This window comes from Mya arenaria, chromosome 3 (assembly GCF_026914265.1).
Source record: "Mya arenaria isolate MELC-2E11 chromosome 3, ASM2691426v1".
In the NCBI taxonomy this organism is placed as follows: Eukaryota; Metazoa; Mollusca; class Bivalvia; order Myida; family Myidae; genus Mya; species Mya arenaria.
Window position 1 is genome coordinate 88735085 of NC_069124.1, and position 15054 is coordinate 88750138.

Sequence of the window (15054 nt, forward strand, 5' to 3'; positions counted from 1 at the left end):
GGAATTGTGGGTTATACCAGGCTGTGAGTTGCCAGAGTAGTTAACTTAAATTACCACCGGAAGTATACATATTCTATATACATATCAGAAGCTGACCTTATCTTACATGAATATTCTAATGTTCAGAAAACTATTTGTAGAAAGATATATATATGAAAGGTACACACGTAAGTTTGTGAATAATAGTGACTGCAAGTTTATAATGCCATATATAAGTTGCATTGAACTTGAATCTTACCATTAAGTCAAGGCACATAGTTTATCAAACTTACTCCCAGAATTCCGTTACAGGGTCCGACCCGACTGTTTTGAGATCTATTTGAGCAACGCTTTTATTGTACGCAACTGACGTCAAATTAGCGGCCTCGTTCACCAATGTCACCAACGTGTTATTTGTTGCGTTGACGGCGGCCGGCTGTTTGTCACCAAACTTGCCCGTGGTGCACTTGTTGGTGTTGTAATCGTTTTCGCAGTGTGACCAGGGTAGCACGGTGGTCAGCGAGGCGAAGAAATAGTAAAAGGCCCACGACAGAAGCACGTTGTAGTCGCAGTTGACCAGAAACACTATCACGGCCGCCGCAACACCGATACCTGTAGTTGTTGGAAGCAAATCAGAAACTAGTTCATGTGTTCATCGTATATAGTTATCATATATATATAAAACAGCAGTAGAAACAGCAGCAGAAACAGCAGTAGAAACATTTGACCAAACTTGGTCTAAACGAAAGTCAATTAAAATATGGGCCAAGTTTACATCTTGGTTATGTTGGCTTTAGTCTTGGTAATGTTGGGTTAAGTCTTGGTAATGTTGGGTTAAGTCTTGGTTATGTTGGGTATCGTCTTGGTTATGTTGGGTTTCGTCTTGGTAATGTTGGGTTAAGTCTTGGTAATGTTGGGTTAAGTCTTGGTGATGTTGGGTTTCGTCTTGGTAATGTTGGGTTAAGTCTTGGTGATGTTGGGTTTAGTCTTGGTAATGTTGGGTTTAGTCTTGGTGATGTTGGGTTAAGTCTTGGTAATGTTGGGTTTAGTCTTGGTAATGTTGGGTTTAGTCTTGGTGATGTTGGGTTAAGTCTTGGTGATGTTGGGGTTAGTCTTGGTGATGTTGGGTTAAGTCTTGGTGATGTTGGGTTAAGTCTTGGTAATGTTGGGTTAAGTCTTGGTGATGTTGGGTTAAGTCTTGGTGATGTTGGGTTTAGTCTTGGTGATGTTGGGTTTAGTCTTGGTGATGTTGGGTTAAGTCTTGGTAATGTTGGGTTTAGTCTTGGTAATGTTGGGTTAAGTCTTGGTAATGTTGGGTTTCGTCTTGGTAATGTTGGGTTTAGTCTTGGTAATGTTGGGTTTAGTCTTGGTGATGTTGGGTTAAGTCTTGGTTATGTTGGGTTAAGTCTTGGTAATGTTGGGTTAAGTCTTGGTGATGTTGGGTTAAGTCTTGGTTATGTTGGGTTTAGTCTTGGTAATGTTGGTAAGTCTTGGCCGTATTTGAGGTTATGCAAAAACAATCCCTGTTTCAATTATATCTAGTACGCACCAAACCGAGTCTTGGCAGTGTTTTTCACTATTTTTATTGTCTAAATGTGGGTCACGGCTAGTCAAAATAAGGTCAATTAGTCAAAAAGTGTAGAGAAACAGCATTGCAGTTTAAACTCTCTTAATCACTTTGCATAGTGTGATATTTAAGTAAGGGATCTAGGGTTATATATGATAATATTAACTATTTGAACCAGATTCTGCATAATTGTAAATGTTACCTAGCCTCAGAGCCAGCAATATTTAATCTTTAATCTTTAGAAGAGGAAGCATTTTAAACTGAAATACTATTAAAGATATTATCATTCCTATTTCTATCAAATATTTTCAGCTGAGTATGCCAGGCAAACGCTAGATAATCAATATTGACCATCAAAACATGCCCCCGAACACTCCATCAAGTAGCATCATGATGGCTGAATAATTCAGAGATTATTCCAGTTAATGTTCTCAGCAAGTTTTTAATCAAACACCTTTTTCAACTATTAATAGAGGCTTATTTGGGCGATATACATGGCCATGGAAATCTATGTAAACATTTTCCCAAGAGTAATATGGTCTGAAGGAAATTAGTAGAACATTTTAAGATGTTCGAAATAAGTTTTTATTGTCGTGTCGATTCTTTAAATAGTAAGTGTGCAATGGCTGAAAGTTTGTGTAAGGCCCTAATCTCTGATGATTATAGAATGTGTCATTTTGTAGTACCTCGAACTCCCACTATAACAGAGTGTATCATTTTGTAGTATCTTAAACTCCCATTTATACAGTGTTTGTCCTTATGAAGTCCCGTAAACTCCAATTATTACAGAGTTTGTCCTTGTGAAGTACCTTAAACTCCCATTATTACATAAAAATGTATTACCTATGTGTGTTTTTAGAATAGTGTGTGTATGTGTTGTGTCTGTCTTGTTAGTATGGTGTGCGTATGTGTTGTGTCTGTCTTGTTAGTATGGTGTGCCTATGTGTTGTGTCTGTCTTGTTAGTATGGTGTGCGTATGTGTTGTGTCTGTCTTGTTAGTATGGTGTGCGTATGTGTTGTGCCTATCTTGTTAGTATGGTGTGTGTATGTGTTGTGTCTGTCTTGTTAGTATGGTGTGTGTATGTGTTGTGTCTGTCTTGTTAGTATGGTGTGTGTATGTGTTGTGTCTGTCTTGTTAGTATGGTGTGCGTATGTGTTGTGTCTGTCTTGTTTGTATGGTGTGTGTATGTGTTGTGTCTGTCTTGTTAGTATGGTGTGTGTATGTGTTGTGTCTGTCTTGTTAGTATGGTGTGCGTATGTGTTGTGTCTGTCTTGTTGGTATGGTGTGTGTATGTGTTGTGTCTGTCTTATTAGTATTACAATGAAATGTCTTGTTAGTATGGTGTGCGTATGTGTTGTGTCTGTCTTGTTAGTATGGTGTGTGTATGTGTTGTGTCTGTCTTGTTAGTATGGTGTGTGTATGTGTTGTGTCTGTCTTGTTAGTATGGTGTGCGTATGTGTTGTGTCTGTCTTGTTAGTATGGTGTGTGTATGTGTTGTGTCTGTCTTGTTAGTATGGTGTGCGTATGTGTTGTGTCTGTCTTGTTCGTATGGTGTGCGTATGTGTTGTGTCTGTCTTGTTATTGTTAGTATGGTGTGCGTATGTGTTGTGTCTGTCTTGTTATTGTTAGTATGGTGTGTGTATGTGTTGTGTCTGTCTTGTTATTGTTAGTATGGTGTGCGTATGTGTTGTGTCTGTCTTGTTATTGTTAGTATGGTGTGCGTATGTGTTGTGTCTGTCTTGTTATTGTTAGTATAGTGTACGTATGTGTTGTGTCTGTCTTGTTATTGTTAGTATGGTGTGTGTATGTGTTGTGTCTGTCTTGTTATTGTTAGTATGGTGTGCGTATGTGTTGTGTCTGTCTTGTTATTGTTAGTATAGTGCACGTATGTGTTGTGTCTGTCTTGTTATTGTTAGTATGGTGTGCGTATGTGTTGTGTCTGTCTTGTTATTGTTGGTATGGTGTGCGTATGTGTTGTGTCTGTCTTGTTAGTATAGTGTGCGTATGTGTTGTGTCTGCCTTGTTAGTATGGTGTGTGTATGTGTTGTGTCTGTCTTGTTAGTATGGTGTGCGTATGTGTTGTGTCTGTCTTGTTAGTATGGTGTGCGTATGTGTTGTGTCTGTCTTGTTAGTATGGTGTGCGTATGTGATGTGTCTGTCTTGTTAGTATGGTGTGCGTATGTGTTGTGTCTGTCTTGTTAGTATGGTGTGCGTATGTGTTGTGTCTGTCTTGTTAGTATGGTGTGCGTATGTGTTGTGTCTGTCTTGTTAGTATGGTGTGTGTATGTGTTGTGTCTGTCTTGTTAGTATGGTGTGCCTATGTGTTGTGTCTGTCTTGTTAGTATGGTGTGCGTATGTGTTGTGTCTGTCTTGTTAGTATGGTGTGCCTATGTGTTGTGTCTGTCTTGTTAGTATGGTGTGCGTATGTGTTGTGTCTGTCTTGTTAGTATGGTGTGCGTATGTGTTGTGTTTGTCTTGTTAGTATGGTGTGCGTATGTGTTGTGTTTGTCTTGTTAGTATGGTGTGCGTATGTGTTGTGTCTGTCTTGTTAGTATGGTGTGCGTATGTGTTGTGTTTGTCTTGTTAGTATGGTGTGCGTATGTTTTGTGTCTGTCTTGTTATTGTTAGTATGGTGTGCGTATGTGTTGTGTTTGTCTTGTTAGTATGGTGTGCGTATGTGTTGTGTTTGTCTTGTTAGTATGGTGTGCGTATGTGTTGTGTCTGTCTTGTTAGTATGGTGTGTGTATGTGTTGTGTCTGTCTTGTTAGTATGGTGCGCGTATGTGTTGTGTCTGTCTTGTTAGTATGGTGTGCGTATGTGTTGTGTCTGTCTTGTTATTGTTAGTATGGTGTGCGTATGTGTTGTGTCTGTCTTGTTAGTATGGTGTGCGTATGTGTTGTGTCTGTCTTGTTAGTATGGTGTGTGTATGTGTTGTTTCTGTCTTGTTAGTATGGTGTGCGTATGTGTTGTGTCTGTCTTGTTAGTATGGTATACGTATGTGTTGTGTCTGTCTTGTTAGTATGGTGTGCGTATGTGTTGTGTCTGTCTTGTTAGTATGGTATACGTATGTGTTGTGTCTGTTTTGTTAGTATAGTGTGCGTATGTGTTGTGTCTGTCTTGTTAGTATGGTATACGTATGTGTTGTGTCTGTCTTGTTAGTATGGTGTGCGTATGTGTTGTGTATGTCTTGTTAGTATGGTGTGCGTATGTGTTGTGTCTGTCTTGTTAGTATGGTGTACGTATGTGTTGTGTCTGTCTTGTTAGTATGGTGTGCGTATGTGTTGTGTCTGTCTTGTTAGTGTGGTGTGCGTATGTGTTGTGTCTGTCTTGTTAGTATGGTGTGCGTATGTGTTGTGTCTGTCTTGTTAGTATGGTGTGCGTATGTGTTGTGTCTGTCTTGTTAGTATGGTGTGCGTATGTGTTGTGTCTGTCTTGTTAGTATGGTGTGCGTTTGTGTTGTGTCTGTCTTGTTAGTATGGTGTGCGTATGTGTTGTTGTGTTGTGTCTGTCTTGTTAGTATGGTGTGTGTATGTGTTGTGTCTGTCTTGTTAGTATGGTGTGCGTATGTGTTGTGTCTGTCTTGTTAGTATGGTGTGCGTATGTGTTGTGTCTGTCTTGTTAGTATGGTGTGTGTATGTGTTGTGTCTGTCTTGTTAGTATGGTGTGTGTATGTGTTGTGTCTGTCTTGTTAGTATGGTGTGTGTATGTGTTGTGTCTGTCTTGTTAGTATGGTGTGTGTATGTGTTGTGTCCGTCTTGTTAGTATGGTGTGCGTATGTGTTGTGTCTGTCTTGTTAGTATGGTGTGCGTATGTGTTGTGTCTGTCTTGTTAGTATGGTGTGCGTATGTGTTGTGTCTGTCTTGTTAGTATGGTGTGCGTATGTGTTGTGTCTGTCTTGTTAGTATGGTGTGCGTATGTGTTGTGTCTGTCTTGTTAGTATGGTGTGCCTATGTGTTGTGTCTGTCTTGTTAGTATGGTGTGCGTATGTGTTGTGTCTGTCTTGTTAGTATGGTGTGTGTATGTGTTGTGTCTGTCTTGTTAGTATGGTGTGCGTATGTGTTGTGTCTGTCTTATTAGTGTGGTGTGCGTATGTGTTGTGTCTGTCTTGTTAGTATGGTGTGCGTATGTGTTGTGTCTGTCTTGTTAGTATGGTGTTTGTATGTGTTGTGTCTGTCTTGTTAGTATGGTATACGTATGTGTTGTGTATGTCTTGTTAGTATGGTGTGCGTATGTGTTGTGTCTGTCTTGTTAGTATGGTATACGTATGTGTTGTGTATGTCTTGTTAGTATGGTGTGTGTATGTGTTGTGTCTGTCTTGTTAGTATGGTGTGTGTATGTGTTGTGTCTGTCTTGTTAGTATGGTGTGCGTATGTGTTGTGTCTGTCTTGTTATTGTTAGTATGGTGTGCGTATGTGTTGTGTCGGTCTTGTTAGTATGGTGTGCGTATGTGTTGTGGCTGTCTTGTTAGTATGGTGTGTGTATGTGTTGTGTCTGTCTTGTAAGTATGGTGTGTGTATGTGTTGTGTCTGTCTTGTTAGTATGGTGTGTGTATGTGTTGTGTCTGTCTTGTTAGTATGGTGTGCGTATGTGTTGTGTCTGTCTTGTTAGTATGGTGTGCGTATGTGTTGTGTCTGTCTTGTTAGTATGGTGTACGTATGTGTTGTGTCTGTCTTGTTAGTATGGTGTGCGTATGTGTTGTGTCTGTCTTGTTAGTATGGTGTGCGTATGTGTTGTGTATGTCTTGTTAGTGTGGTGTGTGTATGTGTTGTGTCTGTCTTGTTAGTATGGTGTGCGTATGTGTTGTGTCTGTCTTGGTAGTATGGTGTGCGTATGTGTTGTGTCTGTCTTGTTAGTATGGTGTGCGTATGTGTTGTGTCTGTCTTGTTAGTATGGTGTGTGTATGTGTTGTGTCTGTCTTGCTAGTATGGTGTGTGTATGTGTTGTGTCTGTCTTGTTAGTATGGTGTGCGTATGTGTTGTGTCTGTCTTGGTAGTATGGTGTGTGTATGTGTTGTGTCTGTCTTGTTAGTATGGTGTGCGTATGTGTTGTGTCTGTCTTGTTAGTATGGTGTGTGTATGTGTTGTGTCTGTCTTGTTAGTATGGTGTACGTATGTGTTGTGTCTGTCTTGCTAGTATGGTGTGTGTATGTGTTGTGTCTGTCTTGTTAGTATGGTGTGCGTATGTGTTGTGTCTGTCTTGTTAGTATGGTATGCGTATGTGTTGTGTCTGTCTTGTTAGTATGGTGTGTGTATGTGTTGTGTCTGTCTTGTTAGTATGGTGTACGTATGTGTTGTGTCTGTCTTGCTAGTATGGTGTGTGTATGTGTTGTGTCTGTCTTGTTAGTATGGTGTGCGTATGTGTTGTGTCTGTCTTGTTAGTATGGTGTGCGTATGTGTTGTGTCTGTCTTGTTAGTATGGTGTGCCTATGTGTTGTGTCTGTCTTGTTATTGTTAGTATGGTGTGCCTATGTGTTGTGTTTGTCTTGTTAGTATGGTGTGCCTATGTGTTGTGTCTGTCTTGTTAGTATGGTGTGTGTATGTGTTGTGTCTGTCTTGTTAGTATGGTGTGCGTATGTGTATGTATCTGTCTTGTTTGTATGTTGTATGTATTTTGTTGTCCTGTTAGTATGGTGTGTGCGCTATGCCTGTCTTGATTTTATGTTGTGTGTATTGTGTCTGTCTTGTGTGTATGTTGTGTGTGGTTTGTCTGTTTTGTGTGTATGTTGTGTCTGTTGTGTCTGTCCTGTTTGTATGTTGTGTGTGTTGTGTCCGTATTGTTTGTATGTTGTGTATGTGTTGTGTCAGTCTTGTTTGTGTGTTGTGTCAGTCTTGTTTGTGTGTTGTGTCAGTCTTGTTTGTGTGCTGTGTCCGTATTGTTTGTATGTTGTGTATGTGTTGTGTCAGTCTTGTTTGTGTGTTGTGTATGGCATGTTTGTATGTTGTGTATTTTGTGTGTGTTGTGTCCGTATTGTTTGTATGTTGTGTATGTGTTGTGTCAGTCGTGTTTGTGTGTTGTGTCTGGCATGTTTGTATGTTGTGTATTTTGTGTGTGTTGTGTCTGTATTTTTTATATGTTGTGTATGTGTTGTGTCAGTCTTGTTTGAATGCTTTGTGTGTTGTGTAGATATGATATGTGTATGCGTGCGTGTGTGTATGTTTGTATAGTATGTGTGTCTTGCTTGTTTGTTGTGTTTGTCTTGTTAAATTATGTTGGACATTAGTCAGAGAGAGAGAGAGAGAGAGAGAGAGAGAGGGAGAGAGAGAGAGTTTCTCTAGAAACATGACGTATTATAATCAGAACATTCAAAGAAACATATTAAGCAAAATTGTTACATGCAATTTATTAATAATACAGATGGGTAACTTTGCACCTATGCATGTACGAAATTTGCGTGATTTAAATACTTTTAAATTTACAATTCTTCGTTTTACGACTACATATGTTTAACTGTTACTTATTTGTTTTTGTAGACTTATTGCTTGTTTTGAATTTACACCATGTGCAGTCAAAGAGAACCTAAACGACGAAAAGCGAAAGTCTAGGTCTTCTTTATGGAAGTTCTACATGTGTTGAACCGTATCCATGCATGATTGTAATGTTCTTCAGTGAGTGCCGCTTTGAAAGCCTGGGGCCATGTTTACGAACAGTCTCAAGTCCAAGTCAATACTCAGACTCAGAAAAGCATTTTGATAAAGGAACAAAAACATTTTTTTTTCCATTTCTTTTCCAAAAATGTAGGTAAATAATAGTAAAACATTCAAATATGAATATATTTCAGCACATTTTACCATCAATGCTCTGATAGAAGGAAAATTACAATGAAATGAAGTTTTGTCATAATGAGTCTTGAGTCTGAATTCAGACCTATCGTTTAAAGGTTTTTAAGATATTAGGATGATATAAGAGAATACAAAAACACCAATAGGTTATCTTTTATCCTGCTGTCACGCGTCCCGAGGGCTTCATAAATGACTGTGGGATAGGCAGACACACTGACTCCCGAGGGCTTCATAAATGACTGTGGGATAGGCAAACACACTGCCTCCCGGGGGCTTTATAAATGACTGTTGGATAGGCAGACACACTGCCTCCCGAGGGCTTCATAAATGATTGTGGGATAGGCAGACACACTGCCTCCCGAGGGCTTCATAAATGACTGTGGGATAGGCAGACACACAGTGACTGAATTAATCGGATTAATCGATAATAATACAATAGAAAAATACAATTTGTGTTATTTCGTATCTTGTTAGTAGGTAAGATTAAACACAACTTATTGCATGGTTAAGAATCAAATAAAAAATAAAGAAGTGAACAATTTCTGTAGTTTGTAACTTCGTTTCTTTTTTTAACAAAATGACAAGTAAATAGATGTGAACTTGTCAACATAACAACCAAAAACAAACACTAGTTAAACCTTGTGCGAACTGAATGTAAAGAGTCTTGAATTTAATAAAACGATTATGAACTCATAAAACCATAAGTGCATTTACAACCTCAGCAATAATGACCAGTAGTACTAAGGACTAGAAGTTAAACGACACCATCTCGAGGAGATCTCAAGGAAATGAAATTATAACTGACAATTTGTTAAAACAAAAAAAACTATAGACACCAGATAGAACAACTACAGCTGAGCTATCATTCTTCCCCATTGTCCAGGATAATTATATACAACTTCATTAATTTGGTAATTAACCACTTGTACAATTGCTATGTCGGCGTCCATGCTGGTTCTAGTCAATTTTACCTTATTTGGTAAGGCAAAACATATTTATTGGAAAGGGAAAATAAAAGAAATGGTAAGTATTTAGAATGCGGAATCGGCTATAGATAACATGGCACCAATTCTTCGATTAATCGATACCGCGGCGACGATTAATCGCGGATAATCGATCCACCACTACTATTTGGACATCATTTAGTTACGAAGGAAAATAACTTGAAACAAAATGGCTGGGCAATACGAATTTGCCAGATATTTTCATCATAATAAGTGACAGATAAGTTACATATACCGATATTTGTGATGAAGGCTTTGTCAACCTTCAGTAGTAAGACTGTTGGGATGATTCTCAGAAATCTCAATTTACAGTTTTCACCATAAGTGTCTAAGGCAGCCTTAGTGTTTACTGTATAATATGTGCTAGTTTATTAAGCGTCATGATCTGTGGATATGTGCAAACTGTGCTTCTCGGTTATTATAACACAAAGTCATAAAGCGCCGATTTTCTTCATTGAAGTGTAATTTGTTGATTTGAATTGCCTGTGATTTTATTCTGAAAAAATCTTATTTATATGTTTTGTCAATAGAAAATGCATCGAACTATTTATATATAGGTATACCTATATGTACATGGATTATGTGATTTTGATAACAATTACTCGTTTATCATGTTTAATATTCATTTATAGTATCAAAATGTTCCATTGATGTTTGTGTATATCATAGCATCCATGTGTGTTTATTTCTTGTATTAGTCTGTATATATGTTAATCTCTTCATTTATGGAGAAATAAAAGAGTATCTTTCAATCTATTCGATGAAGTATTTATATATATATCAATGCAACTCGGTCTGCACTAAGAATACAACCTACATTTTAAGCCAATGAAATTGCAACAATTACGACCACATCATGCGGGATATCAGGTCTATATAAGGAGAGCCTGCTCATCGCCAAATACATGCTGCAGAACATTGCCTAGTTCAATATTAATTACCTTGAAATAGAGGGCATATTTTCCAGGCGTTCATGCCGCCAAGTGACATAAATTGGCCGACAGACACTTCGAGCAGGAAGGTTGGAATTCCCCCGGCGATACAGCAGACAAAATATGGGATCAAAAATGCACCTAAAAAGAAGACAGTTTAACACTTTAAATGCCAAATTATTTACTGACATATAAATAATGCAGATTGTTCTCCTCTTTTACGAGTCGTTCAACTAATACCAACTGTAAACAAGTGTAACATTTGAGATTTCTCCAAGTTATAAAAAGCAAGCATAAACATCTAGGGTAAATCGATACACTTCCATTGAACATTAAGTGTGTCTGGCATGTATTACCTCCGCCGTTTCTGTAACAGAGGAAGGGGAATTTCCAGACATTGCCAAGGCCGATTGAGAAGCCACAGCATGCGAACAGGAAGTCGATCTTGCGTGAGAACGTCTCCCGCTTGCTCCGCGGAACGTCCTCGGAGCTGCCGGACGAGTCTTCCTCCTCCATATCAAACTGACTCAGCTCAGCTGGTTGGGTAGAGAAAGCACACATTAGTACTAATAAATAGGCAAAATAATGGTTTGGTTAGGGTTATATCCTTTTCAAAAAACAGGTAGGGTAGGTAGGCTTTTTATTTTTTACCACATTTTAGCCTAAAATGTTATAATTATGGGAACTACTTTTATGCGCAGTCACCCATAGTCGCTTAGGTGTTAATCCGATCTGGTCATTGTTCAGTTTAATTTCGTCCCGTCCAGACGTCCAGTATTTGACTTAAAAATATTATATAAGAATGTTACTTTCATCAAAAGAGAATGGTGTTAAAGTTATCTTCTGAATGAAGCCTTACAGTCGTTTAACTACATTTTAAAACACACTTAAAAAATAAAAATTAATTTTGTTTCAACAACTGACTATAAAAACGGTAGGGTCGGCGCCTTTTTCGTAGGTAGGGTCGGGTCACCCGAACCAAATCTGTTTAGGCCTTACACTATACATGCAACAATTCTGTAGTTATTAAACGAAATATCTCAAAGATTGACACTAAAATGTACAACCATTACAACCAATTAAGTTAACATTTAAACCCTTTGAATTTTATTTCAGAAATCAGTTGATATTCACAAAATATTACCAATATTCCTGCAAACGTATCAGCTCTTTTCCAGTTTAGCAAGAGGACCGACGTGATGGTTTCGATATACATGTATACTGATGTACGGTCAACTGTTTAAGGTGCACTCTTACTCCATAAAAAGATTTACCACAATTAATATATTTGTTTAAATTTACCAAAAATAAGGAATAAATGCCAAAAATCATATAGCACTCACCAATCATATAATATGTTTGTTATACATGTATATGTATTGATTTTGAATAAGAGTGTCACTTTAATGACAGACACACAGATATACATTTTTCACACACAATGTCACCAATGCTTATAAATTATAAATTGTAAACTCTATATTAGGAGTAGTCACGTTCTAACAGTAGTATAGATATGTTTAATCTCGTTTGTTATTATTTGATTATAACAATAGCCGGCTGTTCTAACAAAATCCCTTAAACGTTCACAACTTCAAAGACAGGATTACATTCTGTAATTTACTTAACTTAGTTTTACTTCTCGTTAATTTTTGCAATACTTGCATTCGTCCAATCTTACTATGGTACTCACTTTAAACGATGTGCATGAACTTCTACAACTAATAAAACATATATTATTTGATGCGTACGTCAACCTTTACGCGGAAAATGTTATGCTTGAGGACCTTGAAGAGAATTACCTGTCATTTTAGTTTTATCTTTAACATTTATGATGTTTAAATAAAACAAAAAAATCAAATTTAGACAACAATGGATAAAATGGTCAAATTCACTTGTGGTCTCCTTTCGCTTAACCGAATTTACCATGTGTAAAAGTGCAAGATACTAAATCTTTTCCATATGGTTAATTCGTGTAATTGCCATTATGTGTTTTTTTATTAACAACAGCAATTAAGACCAGAGCCACTGCTGTCAGTGTGGTACATAACGTGTAATGCCTGCATGTGGGGGTATGCTCGTTCCTGAGATATTATGATGACGTTACACGTACGAGTCAACAGGGCAAAATGTCTCCAATATGACCCGCTATCATTTATCAACGTCTTGAATGCTAATGAAATTTAGGTACACGTTGAAGAAATTAATTAATGTTTAACCAACAGTGAGACGTCCATTAACTAACTAAGATTGTAGATTTGATTATTTGCAAACATTTGTACTCGAAGCTACGGTCATATTCTCAATTGATGTAGAAAACATATGGAACAGAAAACATCACCAGGAATAAAACAACGCAACAATTAAGAGCATACGATGTTCATCTGCGTTTTAATCTATATGAATAGAAGCCAAAATTGATCATCGTGGGTAGGCAGAATCGCTGACACGCAAAACCAATGATTAATTAAAAAATATATATATAGTTATTTTTCTAGTTATTTACTGCAATACAAGAAAACCGTGATCGCTCACAGATTAGTTTCCTCCTGGTGAGATGGAACAGGTATTGTATAATACCGCGTAATAATGTATTTAATGGCTTGAGAGAATGGCAAAATCAGTTCAATATGAAGAGCATCTAATAGCTTCAAGTGTCCTTATACCTGGCCCCAATATCACGAAAATATTCAAGTCAATTCTCAATCTTATTCCCAGCTCAAAGTTACACATTACAGTTTGACATGATGCAACATTTCTAATGTTTCGCTATTTTTAAAAGCACAGTTTCTTGTGCATTATGTTTATTAACAACATTGATCAATATTTTTTTTTATTTCTACAGCACAAAATGTACTTGAAGAGAATCAAAAACTATTAATTGGATTCAAGTATAATTTTTTCTCTCAAATTATTTTTTCTATAAAATATTCACCAAATATTTTTATCGACATAATCTATAAGAAAATGCGGTTTTAGAAAGGGTAAAACATATTTAAATTTAAATAAAATGCGGTAATATGATTGATTGAGAGTCAGGTTGTGGCGCCCTTGAGTTTTGTTTTGGTGATATTGGGTACTGGCTCCCACTCTCATGATTTAAGCTGACTATTATTCTATTTCCGGCGTGGGCGCATGTGAGTTCGGTATGTGGTCACCAAGCCTGACAATAGCGTTTCATCCCGGTAATAAATCCGATTATTTATTGCGAATGTTTTAATATGATACGCTACGAAATACAGGATTGTATCAGATATTGAAGCAATCAAAAGGATTCTTCCTGAAGATCCTACTATACAGAAGCTAGACTTTTGTCGTACGATTTAAGTGGAAAACAGGCAAAGGCTGTTGAAGTCGAATCCTACGATGTTTCTACGACGACCGTATGATACCACTTAGATAGTCGCAAAAGTTATAGTCGTACGATTAACAGTCGCATAATTGACATGACACATTCGAAGGGCTGTCGCGGGTTTAACGTAGGACTACTGTAGAAAAAATCCTATGATTTTGAGGGTCTCGGATGACCTAGAATCGTACGAAAGTCGTATGGCATCGCACGACATACCTACAAAATAGGCCTGAAGTCTAACATTTCATACAAGCCTGTGGTGGAAACACTATGACAACATTTTCTGTCGCAAAGCACATGAACCTACGACTGTCCTACATAGTCTCGCCTTGCTACAATAGTCAGATGAGTAATCGATCGGCAGCAATAAATCTAGATATGTGAGAGACAAGTTCTTCAACAGACGAGTTGAAATCTTGCATTTTGGGAGAATTCTCTCATTCGTATTTCCTTTATGTGAAACATTTGATAAAACCTGGATTGTATGCAACTCGCACGTCTTTGTAACACAGTATCGTATCGTGCTGAAAATATTTCAGAATTGATTGCCGAAATAAATCACCGACCTTAGCAATATAATCATGCCCTTACTGTAGTCATTGATCAATATCAGATGTTTCTATTATTTGTTCGATTCTACAGGTTACTGATATTTTTAAAAATAAGATTTGAGTTATAATTACATGTACGTTAGTACCGTCAAATATAAACGATTTATATTTTTTTCGAGCTCAATAAAATACATATTTACAACCTTAATCAGAATACCTGATGACCTCAAGCTACAAACGTTATTCTTTTCACTCAGAAAACGGACATTTGTGAATGTAAGCGTACCTTCCTCATGTTCCTTATCCATTGTTCTCTATCACCATGCAGAAGATATCCGACAAACGTTTTTTCCCGAAGACGAGAACACAAATGGGCGGTCGACAGCGCTGGTTTACATGCGTCACCAAAGTATACTGCGAACCATTAAAACGCTACACCCTCTAAAGAATACAATTTCCTCTGTAAAGAAAAACATATCTGAGGCTTTCAGATTGTATTGTGATATTTTATAGCATTTGTAAATCTTAACCCTAAAGGTTTTGATGGATTGGAAATGATCGGATGTCAGGAAGTTGTAATAGTATACACACTTAAGATATGGATAATGTACAAGACATATTTAAAAACGCCTACTGTATGTAAATTTATGCTCAAGTTCAAAAGCGGAGAAAGGTTATTCTGTGTTAGAACGAGTGTTAATCTTTTCATCTAATTTCACTAAGTTTTGTATTACATTCAAACAGTTACAATAAGTTAACTTTTCAGTTTAAAGTGAATATTTGAAAAAAGGCTTAATAGTGAGAAAATGCCGAAAAATCGACATGCACAACTTACCGGAAAATTCCATGTAATGCGTAAACAATATTTTGAAAAAGTATGGGAGTCTCA

The 15054-nt window shown here is 37.3% G+C and overlaps 1 protein-coding gene across 1 annotated transcript in view; it reads right to left on the reverse strand.

Annotated features, from left to right (window-relative positions):
- LOC128228785 (sodium- and chloride-dependent taurine transporter-like) overlaps window positions 1-14622 on the reverse strand; it is a 35847-nt gene extending 21225 nt beyond the window's left edge. Inside the window, exons 1-4 of the mRNA XM_052940287.1 lie at window positions 14452-14622; window positions 10619-10798; window positions 10272-10403; window positions 273-591 (exon numbers count right to left, since the gene is read on the reverse strand). Coding sequence (XP_052796247.1) covers window positions 273-591; window positions 10272-10403; window positions 10619-10798; window positions 14452-14473 — 653 coding nt within the window. The 5' untranslated portion in view covers window positions 14474-14622. The remainder of the gene's footprint in view (window positions 1-272; window positions 592-10271; window positions 10404-10618; window positions 10799-14451) is intronic.
- Window positions 14623-15054: the final 432 nt, after the last annotated feature.